This window comes from Drosophila erecta, unplaced genomic scaffold, assembly GCF_003286155.1.
Source record: "Drosophila erecta strain 14021-0224.00,06,07 unplaced genomic scaffold, DereRS2 tig00000092-arrow-pilon, whole genome shotgun sequence".
Taxonomy (NCBI): Eukaryota; Metazoa; Arthropoda; class Insecta; order Diptera; family Drosophilidae; genus Drosophila; species Drosophila erecta.
Window position 1 is genome coordinate 14605946 of NW_020825207.1, and position 21534 is coordinate 14627479.

Consider the following 21534-nt stretch of genomic DNA (forward strand, 5'->3'; position numbering starts at 1 on the left):
ACACATTACTATAATGTTAATTTTGAACTAATTTTAATATCTGTGTTATGTTTGTCATATGTACTATCTTTCTAGCCACAAACAGCTTTCCTCTATTATTAAAAAATGGCAGCACCGATTTTTATACGCTGCACTGCCAACTCGCTTTAAACAGGAGTAGCGAGTAGCCAGTGTTGAAATGCGCTAAAAGCAAGGACCTGCTATTACGTTACTTACCGTTACGTAGTTTGAAAATATGTTTTAGTTTATCAAAAGAAACGAAGTTTATTTCACATACTTTCTCAAAAAAATGAGATATACTGAAAATAAATAAAACTGCTTAAATTGCTAGTATATGAAATGCACTTTAAAAACAACTTGATAATATAACTACAAACAATATATTCTTTATTTTTTGAAAACAAAAGGCTTTGTGGTGTTGTAGGCCAGGGAAAACTTTATGTGCTTGCCCACCAACCGATCGGCCAGGGGCACTAAAGCGGGTTCACGTTTGTAAATTCCTGCCGCATGTGGTGTCCAAGCACGCAGACGACACTCCGAGTGGCCCGGCAGGAGGAATCCCATCCAACCCGCCGAGCTGAGTGTAATATCACAGTTAAGCCTTCCCTCGTTCCTTTCTTCACTTGCCAGCACAATATCCTCGTCCCTGCACTGCAATCCGGGCCAACGTCGCAGGCGGGCCTCCAAGTCCTCACTGGCGAAGGGAACTCCCAGGAAGGGCGATCCCACGTATCTTTTGTACACGCTCTCTGCCGCCTGTGAGTCTGCTATCAGGATGGGAAGATGCTCTGAGGCAAATACAAACACTTTCAGCCAGTCATACTGCTTCCTTGGGCTTGTTATATCCAACAGATCCAATCTGGCCAGACCACCCAGCAGGATACTCATCTGGGGCCGCAGCCGAAAGGTGCGGGGTCTGATCATGGTGGTGGGCTGCAGCTTTACCAGCTCCTCGGCGGTGAGTAGGGGAGATATTTGGTCGGGTTGCATCACGCCCGGTGTGTCGTACACCCAACGCGCTTGCTTGTACTCCTTATGCTGATGGTTTAGCGTTGTAATCGGCCTTGAGCCAGCGGCCATGGCAAAGGCATCATTGACATCCTCGCGCCGATCGAAGGTGCGTCCAACCGACGCCACTGGTTGAGCAGCTGCAGCTGATCCCGTTTCCCTTGCCACAGCGCGACGCTCCTTTTCCATCGCCGCCCTTGCGCTGCGCTCCGAAACCAATCTCTTGAAGCGCTGGTAGACTCGATCGCTCGATGGACGCAAGATCGGAAAGCGCAGCAGTTTGAGTGTGGTTCCCGGCCAGGGACAGGCGGTGGCCTTTCGCACCAGGTCAGTGGCCTCCGGCCGGCAGTAGTCCGAGTTAAGCAGGATGTTGAACAGGGAGCTCTTGCCCACATTGGTACAGCCCAGCAGATAGACATCCCCTTTGTAGGCCCACGTTTTATGCAGCTGCGTTATTAGCTCCTCGATGCCATAACCCGTTTTGGCGGATATTAAACTGATATTCTTAATATTCAGTCCATCGCCACCACCATGCTTGATGAATTCGCGCTGCAGGGAATCCTTGATGTGCTGCAGATAGATGTTGGAGTCCCGCGGCAGCAGATCTACCTTGTTGCCCACCAGGAAGACGGGTCGCTTCGTGCCCAATATATGTTGCATGCCCGGCCAAATGGAGCAGGGAAAATCAAGCAGGTCCACTAGCACGATAGCCAGTGCAAATTTGTCCTGAATGCGGGATATGGTGTCCACATAGGTCGATGGAGCCACCTCCACATCCAGGGCGATGTTGTAGTGGTTCAGAAAGTGACAACGCTTGCAGGAGATAGTCTGAAGTTCCTGTTGCGTTCTTCCCCTGAATATTTCACTTGGTATATAGCCGGGCAGAGAGGCATTTGAGCAGTGCAGGTTTGCGCCGCAGCCGTTGCATGGAACCTTTGAGACAGGTAGCGAAGGATCCGGAGTGCCCTGCCTATTCGCCCCCTCTTTGGCGCCCTGATAGAACTCGTAGTCATCCATCCAGTCTTCGGGAAAATGCTGATGTGCCTCAGGAATCAAGAAAGAGGGTTTTAATTTGGTCTCCAACACGGAGCTGTAATGAACGTGCTCATGATCCTTGTATCGCTCCCTGGCGAGCAGCCACGCCCGCTGCCGGAAACTCTGTCCCTCTGCGGCGGCCGTATTCTGCAGCCTCGAACATGTTATAAGCACATTTTTATTTATAATTTTATATAAACGTGTGGTTTTAAACATTTCGCAATACCCACAAGAACTCTCACAGCCAGACAGAAGCTGAAGGCTACGCAACCTTCTAGGGGTAGACAGGGCTGCTAACCGATAGATCTGAACGATATTTATGATATTTGGCGTACAACATAACAGGCATCGGTTCAGTCTAAGCAGCAGCTTACGTATAAATCAAAAAAAGATATTTCAGTACATCAGTTTGTGTTCATTAGCTGATAAAAAGAAAACACATCGAAATTAGGCCGATTCATATCGAAGAATCGAGAGTTTATCGAAAATCGAAATCGGTGAAAGAGAAAAAAGAAAGCAGCGTTAGCGAGAAAGCAGAGGTGAGTTAAGTGCGGGACAAAAAAAAAGCGTGTATGTATTAAAATTGAAACAAAAAGATATAGAAAAAGCGTGTCCACGGCGCAATTAGCTTGCTCCTGCGGCGGTCGGCAAGCGATGTACGCATTGGTAAAAGTACAGAGTACACGCCGAGTAAAAAGCAGTAGCGCACAAAATAAAATGATTAGGAAAGTGTGTGGAAAAAAGACAAGTGTATGTGAACGGCGACTGTATGTGTGCGTGACGTGACTGTATGCGTGCTGCTGCTGCTGCGTGTACATATATGAAATAAAAAGTAACGCGAAGCGCGACCCAATTTTAACCAAATATTACAATAATATTTGCATAAACAAAGGCGGCTCGGTTAAAGTGACGCCAGGCATTTTGGTGGTTCCTGTGGCATCCCACGAATTTTTGCCGCCGCCATTGTCTACGCAAAAACAAAAGAAAATAAATGAAAAGGAATAAACCGCAGGCGAGAAGACTATTCCGTCGAGTGTAGAGTTCTTTCCAATTGAGTAATGCAATAACAACAATTGGAGCTACTCAAATTGTTAAGAGTGTTGCAACTTTCGTTGGAACTCGTTTTGAACAGTTGTTGTTGTTTTTGTCGCTCGCATCGCTCACTCACTTACTCACCGCCTCACTCGCTCCTTTCCATTCTCCTGTTGTTACCAAAACTGGTCTTCAAGAAGCAACAATGCAGTTTCTTGACGGGGAAGGGGAAAAATCAATAGTTCGGAAATTAGACAACTTTCAACATCCACGATTCAACGAAATGCACTCAGCCTAGAAGAAGCTACCGATAACCCCGGGCGCAAGAGCAAGCGAGATAGTTAGCCGCCGCCAGCCCACACTCGCATACAGCCACACACTTACACTTATGCAGCTGAATTTCCAGCGATGTCTGCTCTGCCTTTTAAATTGTTGTTTTTGTTGTAATGTAATTGCGAAATCATAACGGCAGTTGAAAGTTGAGAGCGCTTAGCCAAAGAGAGAGAGAGAGCGTGAGACTAAAGTTTAAGCTCTGGCGGCGAACTGAATGCCCTGCTCTCCCCCGCCCACATAAACATACAGCCGGCCGCCAGTGTAGCGCATATGAGAGTCGCATCAACAACAACGCTATTCCTCAAGAAGGAAAACACATGTTGGCCGCACAGTGGGATGGAATGGGAGTGAAGTAAAGTGAAGAGAAGACAAAGTCGCTGAATGGAGGAAGTGCGAATGGGGCCGCCATCTTGGTTCTTTTTTGGTCCAAAATCCACGGAATGAATGCTATTTTACTGGAGTGCACCCAGAAATACATTGCCATCGGCAGCTGCACAGTGCATCGCGTGCAACATACGAATCCCGCGTTCTAAGCCACTGTGACGCATTCGAATTCAAATAGGCAAAGCATACACATGTGTGTACGACTGAAAATGCAGAAATTGCCTTGAAAAGTGAAAGGCATTCAACAGAGCGAGCCAGCGACGATTTGATATTTTTGCCTCTTTGCTTAACCTTTGCTGGCAGCTGTTTGCTGTTTTCTGTTTTCAGTTAGCGCTGGCTCAGCACTTTGACATTTTCCAGCTCACTCACACATGCACAGAGCAACGCGGTGCATTCCGAACTGCCATTTCCCACTGCACAAACGCTGCACATGCGCCACAGCACTTTTATATTTGGAGAATATTTTTGGCCCAGAGACGTGCTCTTTTGCAATGCTCTCGTAACGCTCGCTGCTAATTTCGCCAAGCTGTTGTTGTTTGTTTGCCTTGCCGTTCATTTGCTAATGCTGTCTGTTTACTTCTCTTGCAGAGTGCGGCAAAGAAAACCCAAGCGAAAAGCCACGGATTAAGCGGTACGCTGCGAATTAAGCCCATCTAACGGTGAACCTTTCGGCCACTAGTCCAAATTAAGAATCCAGCCCCCACCCCCCTCCCAGCATTCTGTCCAGCGAGCGACGCCCCCACCAACAAAAGCTTCTTCATGATGTCGTCGGATCAACAGTTCTTTCTGAAATGGAACGATTTTCAAACGAATATGGTGACATCGTTCCGTCACCTGCGCGACGAGAAGAGCTTCACAGATGTGAGTACCCAAATTAATCCTTACAAACATCTAGTTACAGTCGAAGTTTTTGCACTAGAACTATTAAATACAATGTATTAGATATCATTCTAATTTGAATAGTCACTTATACATGTAGTCAAAGTCAAGCCATAGAAGTTAGACTGTAGTTGACCAGTCCAGGGGCGCGCTGAGGTTTATTATGCTACTCTTGGCCCGATTGGCTCGCGGCCGCCCCTTGTGGAGGGTCAGTCACCGGCTGAGCTCACTTGGTCTGACTACCTATGTAGCTACCTGGCCCTCACGCTCTTTTTCTCTTTTTCAATTCGTTTTTCCTTTACCTGATTGTTTTCTTCGCTCTGCGTTTTCTGTCTAATTTGTTGCGGTCTCGTTGTTGGTGCTTTTTTGGTGAAAATGCCTGGCGGATCTTACTGATTTCCCAATGCTTATTGTTCACAGGTAACACTGGCCTGCGAGGGCCAAACCTGCAAAGCCCACAAAATGGTGCTTTCTGCTTGCAGTCCCTACTTTAAAGCGCTACTGGAGGTGAGTTTTTCACTTAATATAACTAAATAACTAAGCAATCGAATGATAATGTGTATGCACCCGCAGGAGAACCCATCGAAGCATCCGATTATCATCCTGAAAGATGTCTCCTACATTCACCTACAGGCTATACTGGAGTTCATGTACGCCGGTGAGGTGAACGTGTCCCAGGAACAATTGCCAGCATTTCTTAAGACCGCCGATCGCCTCAAAGTAAAAGGCCTGGCAGAGACACCCAGTTCAATAAAGCGGGAAGGTTGATGGTATTAAACAATAAACGAAACAAAAAATACATAATAAATAACAACAACCAACTATAAGAAACGTATGCAAGAAAACAAAATTCCAACCAGCGGCGAAAGAAACAACATTACGAGAGCGACATTTGGTATACAAATTCATGTAAGAGTACACTAGGAGGATGAAGACAACCAACAGACAACCACACAAAGCTGACAGATCGAAATGATTAGCCTGTAAAGTAAAGGTGGAGGCCAAATCCGCCTGCCCACTCCCACACCCACTCATTCACATCTGATCTACCAAATTGCAAAAACATTTACCGACAACCCCCACAGAACTTGATTTGAATTTTGTATTCGTTTAATTTCTGCATAAAATAGTTTGTAATATATTATTAACAATACAAACCACTCTGTATAAATAAAACGATATGGACAGCCCCTAAAGCAAAACAAAACAAAACAAAAACGCACTTTTGTAAAGTAATTAAAGAAGATCCATTAAAAATATATAAAGATAATTATAAATATAGTGTGAAATGTGCAAGTAGATGGAAAAAAGCCACAACGGGCGCGAATATTACAACACATTCGGTTAGTTTTTAAGCCACTAACTACAAACCCAGACATGCCACGCCTCCAGACAGACAAACTCATTTTCATCTATATTTAAACAATAAAATAGAAACAAATGCAAAATTGTACTTCAATTCATTGTGTGTGGACAAGCGCGGTCTCCTTTCAAACTTCTGATCATACGCGAGATACATATATTTTATGGATAACAAAACGAAGAAAAGTTGTTTCAGTGCGAAGCTATCAGTTTGACAAAGTTTAAACAAAAGAGTAAGGAAATACGTTAGAAGAAAAATACAACTTGAGTAATAACTATACTTGAATATTATTACATAAAGTAAAATATTTATATGTATGTATATGTATACATGTGAGCATAGATTTAAAGAAACTACGGTAAATAAACAGAATAATTAATGAAAAAACAAGTGCAAACCATTCTGAGCTTTTCATTAAAACAGGTTTATTGCAAGTCTGCATTTATTTTAATAGTCTTTCATAACATCTTCATAAGCTTCGTACTTTGTATACAGCAATTCGTTTACAAATTAACAAAAATATGTTCGCTTAGCTTAAATTACATTAATATTTGATATATTGCCGATTGGATTTCGCTTGCTGCACAATGCAGCTAATTTAGATCAAGCTACATTTCCTAGTTATTGAAACAGTACGCATTTCGCGTGTGCAGTTCGAATGGATCGGTGCGCATCTTCTGCTGGTTGTCCTCAACGAAGCGCGTCACATCCGCCACGAGATTTGGTCGCTCCTCGGCGCTGGGGGCGCATGGCGACCAGATCTTTATGTCGTGGTCAATACCACTGGTGGCCAACATGCATATACTCGGATGCGGCTGCACGCAATTCACTATGGCACTGTCCGCCCGATAAACGGCGCGTATCTTGCCAGTGTCTCCCTCCCAAATGTACAAATTGCCGTCATCCGAACCGGCAGCTATGAACTCGGCTTGGCTGCCCAAATAGTTGGCCTCCTTTATGTCCGTCGTGATGTTGCAGTGGCCCACATAGCGTTGCATATAGTCGCGGGCTGTCGAACGGAGATCATACTCGGCGTCTTTCAGCCGCAGATAGCGGAAGCCATCCTCCATTTCCACTGGCTCCGGCTCGGGTGGCTCAGTGCTCTGCGACTGTCGTCGATTCTCCTTGATGTCCTTGTTCAGCATGAGCACGCCGTGATTGTTAGCGAAGTCGGGAAAACGCTGAATGAGTGCCTGCAAGCACTTATCCGCATCCTGGGGTCGATGCAGCTCAAGCAATGCCCTGGCCAGCCGAAAATGTGCCTTCACATAGCTCGGATCCAGACGCAGAGCCTCGTGGCAGTCCCTAAGAGCCGCATATATATCACCAAACCAGCCGCGTCGCATTAGAGCCGTCGCTCTGTTCAGATAGAGAACCTCTCCCTTCGGATATTTCGCCAAAGCCGCTGAGTACGCGTCAATTGCATCCACAAGTTTGCCGTTCTCAAGGAAGTCATTGCCCTCCTTCTTATGCACCTCTATGCTGGAGGGCAGGGAGCGACTTTTGTGTGGCGTCTTCACCGGCTCCTCCTCCTGAACGAGGGTAGATGTGAAGGCGGGCAGTTCGTAGAAAACCGGAGGCTCGGCATGATTCAGATCAAAGCGGTAGACGTGCTCGCCGCCCATGTTGACCAGCAGCTCCGTGCCATTGCCATTGAACGTAAGATAAGTGATGGCCCGCGACTCGTGGACAATGTTCCGACTGATGTTTTTCACGATCTGTCCAGGTGCATAGTACGCCACGCAAGCGGAGAGACCTAAAATGGATAAGAGTTCAATATGAGCTTCGGAGCCTGCAAATTCAAGTACGCACCATTGCCGTCGGTGGAGGGCAGCTTGCGGCGATCGTACACCCGGGCAAACGGATCGTTGGTGCCCACGGCTAGGTACTCTGTCCTCCTGGGATTAATGGCCAGACATTTGGCCTCTGTGTTCTCCACCTGATCGTGCAAACTCAAGAGCCTGACACCATTACCTCCCTCCGGACGGCAGCGGTGTGGCTCCCGTATATCCAGCTGCAGGATGCAGCCATCCTCACCCGCCGACCAGAAGATGTGCGGCGAGTCCTGGGCGGTGGCCAAGCGCTTCGCCCGCGACCAATGGCAATTGCACGAAAAGAGAGTCTCGTTCGAGTGATTGATGTCGTAGACATAGATGAACTTATCCGCTGCACACGTAGCCACAATGCTGTTGTTGGTCTTGGGCAGAAATTTGACAGAGAACATGTTGCCCAGATGCTTGGTCCTAATGACATGGACACGCTTCCTTCGGAACGGGTCCCAGATCATCACACGATAGTCGTCGGATCCGGAGGCTAGCCACAGGCCATCGGTGGTCCACTCCAGGCAGTTGACGCAGCCCTCGTGACCGACGAGCAGTGCCTCCTGCTCCAGCCTGTCCACGTAGGCCGGCGAGGCCAGGAGACGGCGCCGAAGCATCTCGTCCAGCTCATGACCGTACTGCTGGCGCTGCCAATGCAAGGAGCTGGCGTTCAAGGGCGTGTGCTGGCGCTGATAGCGCGAACTAGAGTACTTTACGCGATACAGTTCATCGCTCGACATTATCTCCGACTGCTCTGGATAGGATTATGACACTTGTTTCCGTTTGTTTTCGTCTCGTTCTCCGTTTAATTCATTTTGCATTCGCTGAGTGCCCCTGCCCCGCTTCGCAGTCCCTACTGCCCACCACCTTGCTGTTGTTGACACCTGTGCGCGGCGTTGCCAGGTCAGCGCGCCTTTGCCGTAACGGTTAACGTTAGCTTACGAAATGGAACAACCAAATTTCGGATGTGCAAAATGTATTTCTTTTTAAAACGCCCGAGAAGTGAAAGATTAAGAAGAGCCTATCACTCAACTGATTTAAGCAGTCTACGAAGCCCGACATAAATTAATTCCTAAAACCTCTTTAACTCCCCACAAATAATTATTTGCATTGGAGATATGCTTTTTAATGGTTAATGGAAAAAGTAACAACAAATGGGTTTCATATTTTTACTTATAATACAAATATTTAAACCAAGTACAAGTTTCGCTCTTGCCTGTGAATTTTGGTCAGGGCTGGAAAGTCGTTGAAGACTTAAGGGATTAAAACAGTTTTTTCATCTGGTAACACTGCCAGATAAACTAAAAAATCGAATTGATTTATTTAATTCCACGGAAGACGCGACGGTGACAGAATAGCTGAGACATGTCCAACGAAAAGGAGGACGAGTGCGACAAGCACAAGCAGCAGACGGCGTCGGACGCCAAGTCCACGTCGAGCGAAGATTCGGATGAGTACCAATCGGCCGGTGAAGGTGAGGATGGCGATGGTGACGGTGATTCCCCAGCGGAGCGCCCACCTGACACAACCAGCCCATCGGTCGCCGCCACGCCCACAGCCAAGGCGGCTCCGCCACTGCCCACTGTGATGCCGACATCCGAGGCCCTGGACTATCCCATGCACCGAAGCGTTTTCGAGGACGACATCAAGTCGCTGCAGCGACGACTACTTTTGAACACAGCCCAAGACGAAGTGGGTCGCAAGGATAAACATGGCAACACGCCACTCCATCTGGCCGTAATGCTGGGCAGAAAGCACGCTGTCCGTTTGCTTCTGGCCCAAAACGCCCCCGTTAAGATCAAGAACAATGAGGGCTGGTCCCCGCTGTCCGAGGCCATCAGCTACGGTGACCGCCAGACAATCACCCAGGTGCTGCGGATGCTAAAGCTGCAGTCACGTGAACACATGGAGAGCCGGCGCGAGAAGCTGGTTAATGCGCTGCGCCAAATGCAGGACTTCTACATGGAATTTAAGTGGGATTTTCAATCCTGGCTGCCGCTGGTTTCCCGCATCCTGCCCTCGGACATCTGCCGGCTGTACAAGTCGGGTGCCTCCATTCGTTTGGACACCACACTGGTGGACTTCAATGATATGCGTTGGGAGCGAGGAGACATATCGTTCCTGTTTAGAGGAGAGGCACCGGCAAGGGAATCCCTGGTTCTGTTAGACAATGAGCAGGAGTGCTTTCAGCGGTTGCGATACGAGGAATCAGACATGGAGGATGAGGTGGATGTGCTCATGTCGACCGATATTCTGGCCACCCAGATGTCCACCAAGACGATACAATTCGCACGAGCGCAACGCGGCTGGATATTCCGCGCCAATCGCAAGGAGCTCATTGGGGGCCAGTACCAGTGCGAGATCTACACCATCCAGGGTTTGATCCTAAAGCAGCGAAAGAGGCGGGAACACCTGTCGCACGAGGATCTACAAAAGAACCGCGCCATTGTCGAGACTATTACCAAGGGTGGCAACCAGCAGCCGGATACGCGCCGCTCCAGCCTAGGCAGCCAGCACACGGCCACGCCGCCGGAGACCAATACACCAACGGCTCCGAATGGCATCTCGCTGCCGGAGCTACCGCGCCGCAGCTCGCTGCAGGCTCCGCCACCTCCCACAGTCACCTGGAGGCAGTATCTCGATGCGGAGGTCGGTAAGTGCCCACAGTTAGGCAGGACACCCGTGCACAAGCAATCCAACAAGACGCTGCGAGCCACGGTAGCCATGAGCAAGGACTTTCCACTTAGCGTTGACATGCTGCTGGACGTTCTGGAAGTCGTGGCACCCCTAAAACACATCAACAAGCTGCGCGAGTTCGTCACGCTGAAGCTACCGACGGGCTTTCCCGTGAAGATTGAGATACCCGTACTGCACACGGTGACCGCCAAGGTGACGTTCCAAAAATTCGAGTTCCGCGACAACATCCCCGCCAAGATGTTTGAGGTGCCATCGCACTACTGGGAGGATGTGCGTCGCTTTCAGGACTTATGACCAGGCGACGGGGAAGCCGCGCCAAAGGCCAAAGCTCCAACCCCCGGACAGAGCGGACCAGCGACTGGCGTTCGTGTCGATTTGAATCGCAATGCGTCCTCGCCCTCAATTGCGGAGTTTGATTGAGGAGGTGTCCCCTGCACGATACGCCTCTCATCCTGCCGGTTTGCCCACACATTTCAGGTCGCTTTTAGTGATCACTCCAGCAAAAGTCGGAGGATGCAGCTCGAACGGGCAGCTTGTTTATGTATGTATGCTTAAGAGCCAAACACCCACACACAAAAATTGCAATTTTCACCTTTAGGGAATCTCATATTCAAATTAGACGCCCTGAAAATTGCAATTTTACATTTACGTTTTGTTATGTACTGTATTTGTTTGTAATTCCCTCCGCAAGGGGGGCATTACTTAGTAGTATTTATTGTTAGATTGAACAATATTCTGCACAGACTCGTCATTTTTAACACACCGAGTGAATCACTTCAACTCGAATGGTGTTTTCTGATTGCCGCCCTATGTGGGGTGGGGTCCCAAAACAGCTGCTCCATTGGCGAGGAATCCATAAAGTCCTCTTTCCTAAATTGCCTTTCGTATCTGCCGATAATCGCGGCGGTGCGAAGGTAAAGCTAAATGTCCAATCTGTAGAATCGCTGGCTGATCACCACGTTTCAAGCAACAACTTGAAAAGTTAGTTTGTAAGTGATTTGATGTTGTCCAATATCCGATCCCTTGACAAACCGTTAATCATTTTATTTATGTGTACATCCCCCTACGTTTTTAGTGCAATTTCATACCTAGTTTTAAGGTCAAAAGAGTCCACATACCCGCTTGAAGAGCGTACATCAAACAATTGGGTTTTTTTCTACTTAGGCTACGTGTACTAGAGAGTCGATCGCAAAACCATTTCCATCGCCTTGCTTCACAATATTCTCCTCAAGTATTTAGACGTGCGCAAAACGAAGAATAGCTCCACAAATCAATTATAAATTAATATTTATACACACGGGCGTATGTGCCCATGTATTTATTTATTACTTAGTTTCATCTTAGCCAATTATTTATGCCGTAACGAGCGTCTGTACTTGCACTGTATTTGTTAATCAACAAAAGCAGCTGGCTCCGATTTAGTTTCGGTTCGCATTGCTTTGCTGTGATTTTTCCCACTTATGTAACTACAGAATATGTCTAAACACCACATGTATTTATGTATAACTGCCATTGCTTGCTTTTCCTCGGACACAAGTTTTCATTTCTTATCTAGAACTGCAGCTCATAGAGGTAAAATCAATGCGATAATCAAATAAAATCGTTTTTAAACCGTAATCCTAGATCAAAACACATCCTTACAAGAACTCTGATGTAAGCAAAAATCAGTATATTTTACTAGTTAAGGGCAATTTATTGAAACATTTATATTTATACGTGGCCACCCTAACTGTAACTGAGCCGAGCAATTGTATACGCTCTAAAAAATAATTATATACACAAACTGTAAATGTGCAAACCCAAGAGAATACGTGTTTTATTTATAAACAAATGGGGATCGCAATGATTTGAAATTGAACTGCGCGCGCTTTTGGTTGTTACACCACACTGCCCGGCGGGGGTGGGCTCCCGCCTGGTGCGCTTTTCAACACTACAACTGGCTGAATCAGCTGCTTGAATCACAATCTACGCACAAATTTGGACATTTTTTGGCTTTGAATCGAAATAAGAGATAATTAAAGCGTACAACGATGATTGTCTCACGCCTGGCATTTCCCATTAGCCATGCCCTGCAGCGTGTCTCGCGCCGTGTTGCGGAACACCCCCATAACCTAAGGATCCTGCAGCGCCACATGTCCAGCGTGTACTTCCGCAGTGGAGCCATCAAGCCCAAGCCCGAGGAGATGCCCTTCGGCCTGCTGGCCATCTTCTGTGCCGTTATACCGGGACTCTTCGTGGGCGCCACCATCAGCAAGAACGTGGCCAACTTCCTGGAGGAGAACGATCTGTTCGTGCCAGCGGATGATGACGACGACGAGGATTAGACATCCGGACACTTGACAATCTTTATATGGGAGTGCCTCCTAGTCGGGATGAATGTGTTCGGTTGGAGCCCCACGTTAGCCCACGCAGAGGAACCCAGCTCTCGGCCATATATTTATTCATCCATTAGCCTCCTGTTTCTACTTTTAAGAATCTTGCATTTTATGTGTTTTCTGCTGCATTCTGTCCCGCTTTCATATTTTGACTTTCTGAATGTTAATTATGCTCGTTAAATACTTGAGTGTGCTAGAATTAAATAAAGTTTATTCGACTATGCTTAAAACGTGTCTGTTATTATATAATAAGCTACATATATGGCATTTCATATGAAACAAATACATATACGTATGTTTATATCAAATAGATATTAAAAACTAGTAAGTATAAACATCCACCCACATCCCGCTGACAAATGAAAACACTCGCTTTTGCCGAAGTGGAATTTTATTGTAATTAAATTTGTTGGGTGTACAAAGGTATGTTTTAAGGACTTTCTCTGCGTTTATTACAATTTCTTCAAATGGTTACAATTGCTGGGCTTTTGCTTCGAAGATGCGCAGTCAAGTTGCAACGATCCTATTTCCTTGAATCATACAAATTATGTTTTATTTCGCTTTAATATATAAGGATACATATATATCTGCTATATATAGAAGTGTGTTGACTTGCGTATATTTCGTGAAAAGTAAAAGTTTTCCTCTTTTTCCCTCCCAATGTGTATTTCATCGCAATTTCCCTTGAACAAACATTCCAATTCGGGTTTTGGTTATGTTTTCTTTCTGTATTACTCTCATTATTTTTTTTAATATTTTTGCATTTTCTGCATACATGTGGTTTTGTGTTTTGCAATTTTTTCAATCATTTTTCCTTGGGTTTTTATTTGTTTTTAGTTTTCGATTTGTTTAATAAAAAAATATGTATTTCACTGCCCCGAGCGGCGACTTTTTTTATTCCTTTTGCGTTAATATATAATTTTGTGTATGTATGGTGTAAAAACATTATTTACTGGTAATATTCTCGATTCCCTTTGTAACAGACAGAAGTCGGAACGCAACGAAAATCGCTTACCAGGTGTTCTCTTTAAATATATGTTTTTGCAATGTTTATAAAGGTTAATGCATATGCATGTTTCCTTCGCTCGGATAATAGTGTAATCATAAAAATCCTGCCTGCTTTCTTGCCATCGGGTTTTGTCGCCCGTTTTTGTTGTTTATTAATATGCTTCATAAGTTGTTTACGCTTTAGCGTTTTCATGTGTTGTTGTTGTTTAATATGTGTGTTGGTGTGTATGTATGTGTTTATATTATTTTTTTTGCTGTTTTTACATAGGTTTTGCAATTTTTTTGTAGTTTTTTATATTTATGTTTTGTTTTCATTTTTTCAACATATTTTCTCAGTTGTTGGTTTTCTGTATTTTCTCTCTTTTTTCAAAGTAGCAAAAACTTGACTCTCATATTCTTGCGGTTTTCTCTTTATTTCTTTCTTTCTTTCTATTCTGTTCTGTTCTGTTCTCTGCACAGTTTGCTTTACATTTTTTCGTTTTTATTTTAACTCTTTTGCAATTTTTTTGTTTTTTCTTTGCTTTTTTAAAAGTGTATGGTTGTCGCGTTTCTTTTTCTAAACAAAGCTTTCTTAAAGTTTGAATTTGAGAAAAAAGAATTGAAAAAAATTACATATCGCTTTCGTGTTGTTTGTTGTTGTTTGAAAGTGTGGGTGGAAAAAGTGTACACTAGAAACTTGTCTACATTTTTAAAACACAATTTCAATACTTGCAAGAAGCTGTCTACATGTATGCTTTAATCTGTTTATTTTGCAATGGTTTTTGGTGTTTTTTTATACGCATACAAAATAATATTGATCCAGTTAAAGCAATGATGAAAGTATTTTTCAATTTACATTTTTCCGTTTTTTTTTTCAATGAACATATTTATGTAAAAAAAAAAAGAATTCATAATTGGACTGTTGAATTTCTTTTCGTGACTTTCTTCTTTTTGCTTCGTGTACTTGCGTAAATGCGTTCGAAATTAAATGATTGAAATTGCTTTTGTTGATGTTTCTGGTTCTTGGGATTAGAAAAGAAAAAGCCAAAGTTTTTCGCTTCGTTCTTCTGTGTTGAATGTGTGTCCTTTTTGGCGATCCTTCTGTGCACTGAGCATCAGTGAATGCGAATTGTTGTTCATGTATTGAAAGATTAGTGGAAAACTGCAAGGACAAAAGAAATGAGAGATTAGAAAGCTTCAGGAAACTGTTCAGAAAATCTGTAGATTACATACTTTTTGGGTGTAAAGTGTTTTTGTAAAATGTTCATCCGCTTGAGCTGTTTGAGCTTAGTTAGCGGGCTCGGTGACACGGTGCACCTGAAGCACGGCCACAGCTTCCTCCACCTTGGCCTTGAGGGCCTCCTGATCCTCGATCATGTGCAAGAGCTCTGAGTTTTCGATCTCCAACAACATGCCGGTGATCTTTCCAGCCAAATTGGCGTGCATATGCTCAATCATCGGATACAGACGCTCGCCGAGGATCTGTTTCTGCTCCTGCGGCTTGGCGTTGGCCAGCAACGAGGCAATGAGCTTCTCAGAATCTGCAAGAATAGCAAAGATGTGCCATGTGCGATTAGTGGAAAATCGTACATATGTTAGTCGACCTAAAACTTACTCTTTCCTTGCAATTGCTGTGGAATTGGCTGGGTCTGATGCAACTGCTGCGCTGGAGGATTGCGCATGTTTGAGGTGTACTTGTAATTGGAAGTGCGCTGCTGGGCACCGCCAGCGATTTGGGCTCCGGGGATTTGCATGTTGGGGGCTGCAGTCTGCTGGCCGGTAATGGCGCGAGCTCCAGTGTTGCGCATGTTGTTAGCCGCAGCAGCGGCAGCGTGGGTGCCCTGCACCTGAGGCTGTGCTCCGCGCGCTCCAGCAGCAGCCGAACGGAACTGAGTGGGCACCGCACCGGCTGTGCCCTGGAAGCCACCAGCGGCGGCAGCTCCGGCCTGGACACCCTGTACAGCTGCTGGGGGACGCACCTGGGGCACCCAGCGCGGGGTGTTTCTCATCTGGGTGGCCACCTGAGAACCGAAGAAGCGCTGATTTGACTGAAAAGTCGGCACTAAGAAGCCGCCGCTTGCCGTGTTGGGCTGGAAGATCTGTCCCAGCTGCTGCATGCGCATGCCGGTCATGTGACGCATGTACTGCGAGGCGAGATGAGCCTTGCGCTCTTCCTTTCGTTGGGCCAAAGCAACGTACAAGGGCTTGCTGCCGACAACGCGGCCGTTCAGCTCGGTGACGGCGCAGGTAGCCTCGCTTGCGGCATTGAAGCACACGAATCCGAAACCCTTGGAGCGACCCTCCTCATCGGTCATAACCTTGGCCGATGTGATGTTGCCGTACGGAGAGAACGCGATGCGCAGGCGATCGTCGTCGATCGTGTCGTCCAGGTTCTTCACATACAGATTGACGCCGAACACAGACTCGTGACGCTTCTGCTTCAGCTCCTCGAACTTGCGCTTCAGCTCCTGCTGGCGCTCAGCCTTCTTCTGGGCACGAGCCACGTACAGGGACTTTCCCTCTCCCATGTCCTTGCCATTGAGGGCCTGAACGGCCGCCTCAGCAGCCTCTGTGGTCTCGAACGCAACAAATCCGAAGCCCTTGCTCTTGCCATCTTCTTTGGACATGACCTTGTAGCTGGTAATCTTGCCGTATGGTTCGAAGAATTCCTTCAGTTTTTCATCGTCGAAATCCTCGGTGAAGTTCTTCACATACACATTGGTGAAGAGCTTAGCCTTCTCACCGAGCTCCTTCTCGCGCTCCTTGCGCGGGATGAACTTGCCCACGTAGACCTTCTTGCCGTTGAGCAACATGCCGTTGACCTTGTCGATGGACGTGTTTGCGGCCTCTTCAGTCTCAAAGTGGACGAATCCATAGCCCTTTGAGTTGCCCTTTTCATCGGTGGCTACCTTGCAGCTTAAGATGTTGCCGAAGGCGGAGAAAGTGTCGTAGATTGCCTTGTTGTCGATGGCCCTATCTAAGTTCTTGATGAACACGTTGCCCACACCGGAGCGGCGAAGTGACGGATCGCGCTGAGACCACATAATACGAATGGGCTTGTTGCGGAGCAGGTCGAAGTTCATGGTGTCCAAAGCACGCTCAGCTGTGGATGAAAGATGGAAAATGTCTATTTACTACCGATTTCATTTGGGTCTAAAAATCATTACAGGATGAAGAGGCTTAAAGGACATTGTGACTCTTCAACTTCTGCACTCGCCATAAATAAAAGCAGCGTAGTGCATGGTAAGTCAAGACTGATGTTTAATCTGGCAACTATGAATCATAGTCGTGTCAAAAAGAGTTAAATCTGACCAACCAATGGGTAGAAGTTGCTAGAAATCTAGTTGGGCCAATAAGGGACAATCTTCTGAGTCTAATCGTCTGATGCATTTAGTGTTTGTTATGCTCCTACTTCTGCAGATGGTATGCAAAACCCATCAGCATGGTAAGTTGCATTGCTTTCTCTGGCAACATTAAATCTTAGTCGTGTCTTAGGGTTAAATCTGACCAACCAATGGGTAGGAGTTGCTACTAAAGTGTATATGTCCAAAGGGACAATCGTTTGAACCTAATCATATAATGCATTTAGTGTTTGTTATGCTTCTACTTCTGCAGATGGTATGCAAAACCCATCAGCATGGTAAGTTGCATTGCTTTCTCTGGCAACATTAAATCTTAGTCGTGTCTTAGGGTTAAATCTGACCAACCAATGGGTAGGAGTTGCTACTAAAGTGTATATGTCCAAAGGGACAATCGTTTGAACCTAATCATATAATGCATTTAGTGTTTGTTATGCTTCTACTTCTGCAGATGGTATGAAAAACCCATCAGCATGGTAAGTTGCATTGCTTTCTCTGGCAACATTAAATCTTAGTCGTGTCAAAAAGGGTTAAATCTGACCAACCAATGGGTAGGAGTTGCTACTAAAGTATATATGTCCAAAGGGACAATCGTTTGAACCTAATCATATAATGCATTTAGTGTTTGTTATGCTTCTACTTCTGCAGATGGTATGCAAAACCCATCAGCATGGTAAGTTGCATTGCTTTCTCTGGCAACATTAAATCTTAGTCGTGTCAAATAGGGTTAAATCTGACCAACCAATGGGTAGGAGTTGCTACTAAAGTATATATGTCCAAAGAGACAATCGTTTGAACCTAATCATATAATGCATTTAGTGTTTGTTATGCTTCTACTTCTGCAGATGGTATGAAAAACCCATCAGCATGGTAAGTTGCATTGCTTTCTCTGGCAACATTAAATCTTAGTCGTGTCTTAGGGTTAAATCTGACCAACCAATGGGTAGGAGTTGCTACTAAAGTATATATGTCCAAAGGGACAATCGTTTGAACCTAATCATATAATGCATTTAGTGTTTGTTATGCTTCTACTTCTGCAGATGGTATGCAAAACCCATCAGCATGGTAAGTTGCATTGCTTTCTCTGGCAACATTAAATCTTAGTCGTGTCTTAGGGTTAAATCTGACCAACCAATGGGTAGGAGTTGCTACTAAAGTATATATGTCCAAAGAGACAATCGTTTGAACCTAATCATATAATGCATTTAGTGTTTGTTATGCTTCTACTTCTGCAGATGGTATGAAAAACCCATCAGCATGGTAAGTTGCATTGCTTTCTCTGGCAACATTAAATCTTAGTCGTGTCTTAGGGTTAAATCTGACCAACCAATGGGTAGGAGTTGCTACTAAAGTGTATATGTCCAAAGGGACAATCGTTTGAACCTAATCATATAATGCATTTAGTGTTTGTTATGCTTCTACTTCTGCAGATGGTATGAAAAACCCATCAGCATGGTAAGTTGCATTGCTTTCTCTGGCAACATTAAATCTTAGTCGTGTCTTAGGGTAAAATCTGACCAACCAATGGGTAGGAGTTGCTACTTAAGTGTATATGTCCAAAGGGACAATCGTTTGAACCTAATCGTATAATGCATTTAGTGTTTGTTATGCTTCTACTTCTGCAGATGGTTTGCAAAACCCATCAGCATGGTAAGTTGCATTGCTTTCTCTGGCAACATTAAATCTTAGTCGTGTCAAAAAGCGTTAAATCTGACCAACCAATGGGTAGAAGTTGCGAGATATATATAATTGAAGCCGCCAAGTACAAATGACTTCATAGTGTAAAAAACTTAAATCCGGGAAAATCCAGTTGGGTTTTACTAGCTCAAAACGAGGTGATTTTTTGACAGGGCTGTAACTTCGCCCTAACCTTAATAGCTAGAGTTCAAAAAACTTGCAGGAATGCGACAGACTTTCACACGCAGCGTAATCATTATCAGCCGCCAGCGTTGTGCCATTGTGCGCTTAATTGAATAAACAAATGTAAGCGAACAACGGGAACTGAAGAAGCAGCAACTATGCGCAGTGAAAGTTTTGTTTTCGTTTTTGTAAAAACAAGATTTTAATGGGCGAAAGAGGGGCCCAAAAGCAGTTCACTGACATGTTAAGAATTTGGAAGTGTTAATGGATTGGAATGCAGAGGGCAGGGAAGATTTGTGAAAGTGAAAGCAAAACAAAAGTTAGAGGCAATACAAGAGCGAACGTGCGGAAACTCAGTTAATGGAATATAACCTAAAATAGATGAAGGCCAAAAAGAAATGGTCCAAACAACAATATGAACACATGTTTGTGCGCGTCGACGTGTGCGTGCGCGCAAGCTCGCCGCTTGGAAACAACACACACACAACACACACCACACAAATAAAATGAGGAGAACGGGGAATGAAACAATGAAACCCCTACTGGGCGGGGCTGCGATAAGCTGTCTGGGCAGTATGAAACCATATTATTCCATCATAATTGCAATTTTGTGCGAAATTGAGGCGGAAATTTCTAGGCGTATGGTTGATGATTGCCACGAGCCAGCTGTTTGGCCCTCTTCAACACCTCGCACCAACAGAGTATCCATCCAGAATAACTGGAACTGATACAAGCATGTGTGTGTGTACACATTGGTGGGAATTGAGTGCGCGTGTGTGTGTGCGCGAGAAGATTAACGTAAGCAATGCACTGTGGAACGAGTTATGAAACACTTGGAAGCCGTTTATCTGGTCTCCCATGGGAGCCATCTTTCCATAGTCCAGTTTGGAGGTGCGTCTTGCCCCACTGTACGGCATGTGGTTGTGTGCGTGTGTGAGTAAGCGAGTGCAAAACTGCACACGTGTTGTCTTTATTTCGCGCGGAAGGGGGCTAATTTTACTGGCTACAAAGTTACACTTCTATTGCATGGATTACTCACCATCGGCTGGCTGCTGGAAGTTGACGTAGGCATAACCCAACGAGCGACGGGTAATCACATCGCGGCAGACACGAATGGACAGCACTGGACCAGCAGTCGAGAACTTTTCAAAAAGTCCCGATTCGTTGACGTCCTGTGGGAGATCACCGACGTATAGAGAAGCCATATTTGGTGATCAGGTCTACCTGCAATTTTTAACAGTTAATTTCCAATTTTTTGGCACTAAAATTTCGGTTTTTTCTTAATCTTTACGGACCGGATGGATTCGACCAGGCAGGCGGTGAAATAGAAAGAAAAAAAAGCGGCGTGGCTTTTGCTCTTCTATTCGTCTCTCTGTCTGTGTGTCTGGGTGGCAACACTGGTACATGTGACAGTCGGTAGACATGGCAACGTTGGCATGTGCTTTGTTGTTGCTCTTTGCGCTCCCCTTTTCTCTTTCTCTTCGTGTTGGAAAATTTCCACACATACACACAGATAGACACGCGTTTGCATGCTCGAATTTTGGCGAATTCTTTGATTTCCCCGAAAATATGCGACAAATATGGCCCCTAGACCACGATTCTGCGGTCAAGCTGCCTTTTCTATATGCCATTTTTGAGCGCAGAACGACTACAAAGCAAATTTCGATGAAAAATTTCACTATTCGCTTTGTCTTGCGTCGCGCCCTCTCACTCGTTCCACTACTAAAAACCAATAGCTTTGCACTGTACTTACTTCTCCAAGCACTTGCTCGAATTTTTTGCTACTTTTTACAATTTTTTTTGTTACGTTTTTGTGTTTTAATATTTTTTTTTATTTTTTATATATTTTTTCTTCACAAAAAATATGTGATAAGCCGTGTGCTGAAAGCGAATCCACGACCGCTCACGTAAACGGACTCTACACGACTCATAGAGAGGAGATTCGTTAGCGATGGCCCCACCAAATATCGCTACATTCCCAATGTTCAGTGCTGCCACATAGGGTTGCAGAAAACTAATCGAACAAATGTCACTTAAAAATCGGAGAGCGCAAAACTTAAAAATTTTTTTGTTTTAACCTAATTTTGAATATTATATACATGTTTCAGAAAAGTTAATCACCCTTAAAAAAAGAAATCAAATTTTTAAGCTAATTCCCGTTAATAAAATACTTGTACGGGCTCGCTAACCCCCGCTGGTAACCCTGCTTCATTTGACTTTTGAAAAAAGGAATGTTCTGCACTTATTGGCAATTATCTTGAATACTTTTGCTCACCAATCCAATCTTGGATATTCTGTTTTTTTTTTTTTTTTTTGTTATCTTACAAAATTGCCTAGTTGACGTGACGGAGGCAACCCTGGTTAGCATGACTTGGAAAATGATTTTTCTTAAATTGCGAATT

The 21534-nt window shown here is 45.0% G+C and overlaps 6 protein-coding genes across 11 annotated transcripts; 3 read left to right on the top strand and 3 right to left on the bottom strand.

The window, feature by feature from the left end:
- Positions 1 to 369: 369 nt before the first annotated feature.
- On the bottom strand, positions 370 to 2310 carry LOC6547038 (nitric oxide-associated protein 1). Its single transcript, XM_001974591.3, has one exon. It carries the CDS (start codon positions 2257 to 2259, stop codon positions 388 to 390), a length of 1872 nt encoding a protein of 623 aa, XP_001974627.1. The 5' UTR covers positions 2260 to 2310; the 3' UTR covers positions 370 to 387.
- Positions 2311 to 2403: 93 nt separating this feature from the next.
- LOC6547037 (longitudinals lacking protein-like) lies at positions 2404 to 6119 on the top strand. Of its 5 annotated transcripts, none has more exons than XM_015156393.2 (4): positions 2404 to 2582; positions 4381 to 4653; positions 5092 to 5178; positions 5245 to 5631. In XM_015156393.2, the coding sequence occupies exons 2-4, from the start codon at positions 4552 to 4554 to the stop codon at positions 5437 to 5439; spliced, it is 384 nt and encodes a 127-aa protein (XP_015011879.1). In that variant the 5' UTR covers positions 2404 to 2582; positions 4381 to 4551; the 3' UTR covers positions 5440 to 5631. The 5 variants fall into 5 exon arrangements, with proteins under 5 accessions (XP_015011879.1, XP_026835680.1, XP_015011880.1 ...); XM_026979879.1 differs by having other exon boundaries at positions 2415 to 2699; XM_015156394.2 differs by having other exon boundaries at positions 2529 to 2613; positions 5245 to 6119.
- Positions 6120 to 6462: 343 nt separating this feature from the next.
- Positions 6463 to 9108, bottom strand: LOC6547010 (WD and tetratricopeptide repeats protein 1). The gene is made up of 2 exons (XM_001974589.3): positions 7847 to 9108; positions 6463 to 7790 (listed from the first exon to the last, which is right to left on the bottom strand). The coding sequence occupies exons 1-2, from the start codon at positions 8592 to 8594 to the stop codon at positions 6652 to 6654; spliced, it is 1887 nt and encodes a 628-aa protein (XP_001974625.1). The 5' UTR covers positions 8595 to 9108; the 3' UTR covers positions 6463 to 6651.
- Positions 9090 to 12354, top strand: LOC6547009 (ankyrin repeat domain-containing protein 13C). Its single transcript, XM_001974588.3, has one exon. It carries the CDS (start codon positions 9220 to 9222, stop codon positions 10843 to 10845), a length of 1626 nt encoding a protein of 541 aa, XP_001974624.3. The 5' UTR covers positions 9090 to 9219; the 3' UTR covers positions 10846 to 12354.
- Positions 12355 to 12452: 98 nt separating this feature from the next.
- LOC6547008 (essential MCU regulator, mitochondrial) lies at positions 12453 to 13156 on the top strand. Its single transcript, XM_001974587.3, has one exon. The coding sequence runs from the start codon at positions 12582 to 12584 to the stop codon at positions 12873 to 12875; it is 294 nt and encodes a 97-aa protein (XP_001974623.1). The 5' UTR covers positions 12453 to 12581; the 3' UTR covers positions 12876 to 13156.
- Positions 13157 to 14639: 1483 nt separating this feature from the next.
- LOC6546999 (polyadenylate-binding protein) lies at positions 14640 to 21092 on the bottom strand. 2 transcript variants are annotated; one of them, XM_015156629.2, is made up of 5 exons: positions 20886 to 21092; positions 20172 to 20356; positions 15529 to 17016; positions 15147 to 15454; positions 14640 to 15075 (listed from the first exon to the last, which is right to left on the bottom strand). In XM_015156629.2, exons 2-4 carry the CDS (start codon positions 20335 to 20337, stop codon positions 15201 to 15203), a joined length of 1908 nt encoding a protein of 635 aa, XP_015012115.1. In that variant the 5' UTR covers positions 20338 to 20356; positions 20886 to 21092; the 3' UTR covers positions 14640 to 15075; positions 15147 to 15200. The 2 variants fall into 2 exon arrangements, with proteins under 2 accessions (XP_015012115.1, XP_001974622.1); XM_001974586.3 differs by lacking the exon at positions 20886 to 21092 and adding an exon at positions 20428 to 20538.
- Positions 21093 to 21534: the final 442 nt, after the last annotated feature.

Bases quoted from the DNA above. Each gene is read 5' to 3' on its own strand.
- LOC6547008 (XM_001974587.3), top strand. From the start codon at position 12,582: ATGATTGTCTCACGCCTGGCATTTCCCATTAGCCATGCCCTGCAGCGT.
- LOC6547038 (XM_001974591.3), bottom strand. From the start codon at position 2,259: ATGTTTAAAACCACACGTTTATATAAAATTATAAATAAAAATGTGCTT.
- LOC6547037 (XM_015156393.2), top strand. From the start codon at position 4,552: ATGATGTCGTCGGATCAACAGTTCTTTCTGAAATGGAACGATTTTCAA. The intron at 4,654-5,091 runs GTGAGTACCCAA...TATTGTTCACAG, and splicing joins ACGAGAAGAGCTTCACAGAT to GTAACACTGGCCTGCGAGGG. The intron at 5,179-5,244 runs GTGAGTTTTTCA...ATGCACCCGCAG, and splicing joins ACTTTAAAGCGCTACTGGAG to GAGAACCCATCGAAGCATCC.
- LOC6547010 (XM_001974589.3), bottom strand. From the start codon at position 8,594: ATGTCGAGCGATGAACTGTATCGCGTAAAGTACTCTAGTTCGCGCTAT. The intron at 7,791-7,846 runs GTGCGTACTTGA...TATCCATTTTAG, and splicing joins GCCCTCCACCGACGGCAATG to GTCTCTCCGCTTGCGTGGCG.
- LOC6547009 (XM_001974588.3), top strand. From the start codon at position 9,220: ATGTCCAACGAAAAGGAGGACGAGTGCGACAAGCACAAGCAGCAGACG.
- LOC6546999 (XM_015156629.2), bottom strand. From the start codon at position 20,337: ATGGCTTCTCTATACGTCGGTGATCTCCCACAGGACGTCAACGAATCG. The intron at 17,017-20,171 runs GTGAGTAATCCA...TTTCATCCACAG, and splicing joins CTTCCAGCAGCCAGCCGATG to CTGAGCGTGCTTTGGACACC. The intron at 15,455-15,528 runs GTAAGTTTTAGG...CTATTCTTGCAG, and splicing joins ACAGCAATTGCAAGGAAAGA to ATTCTGAGAAGCTCATTGCC.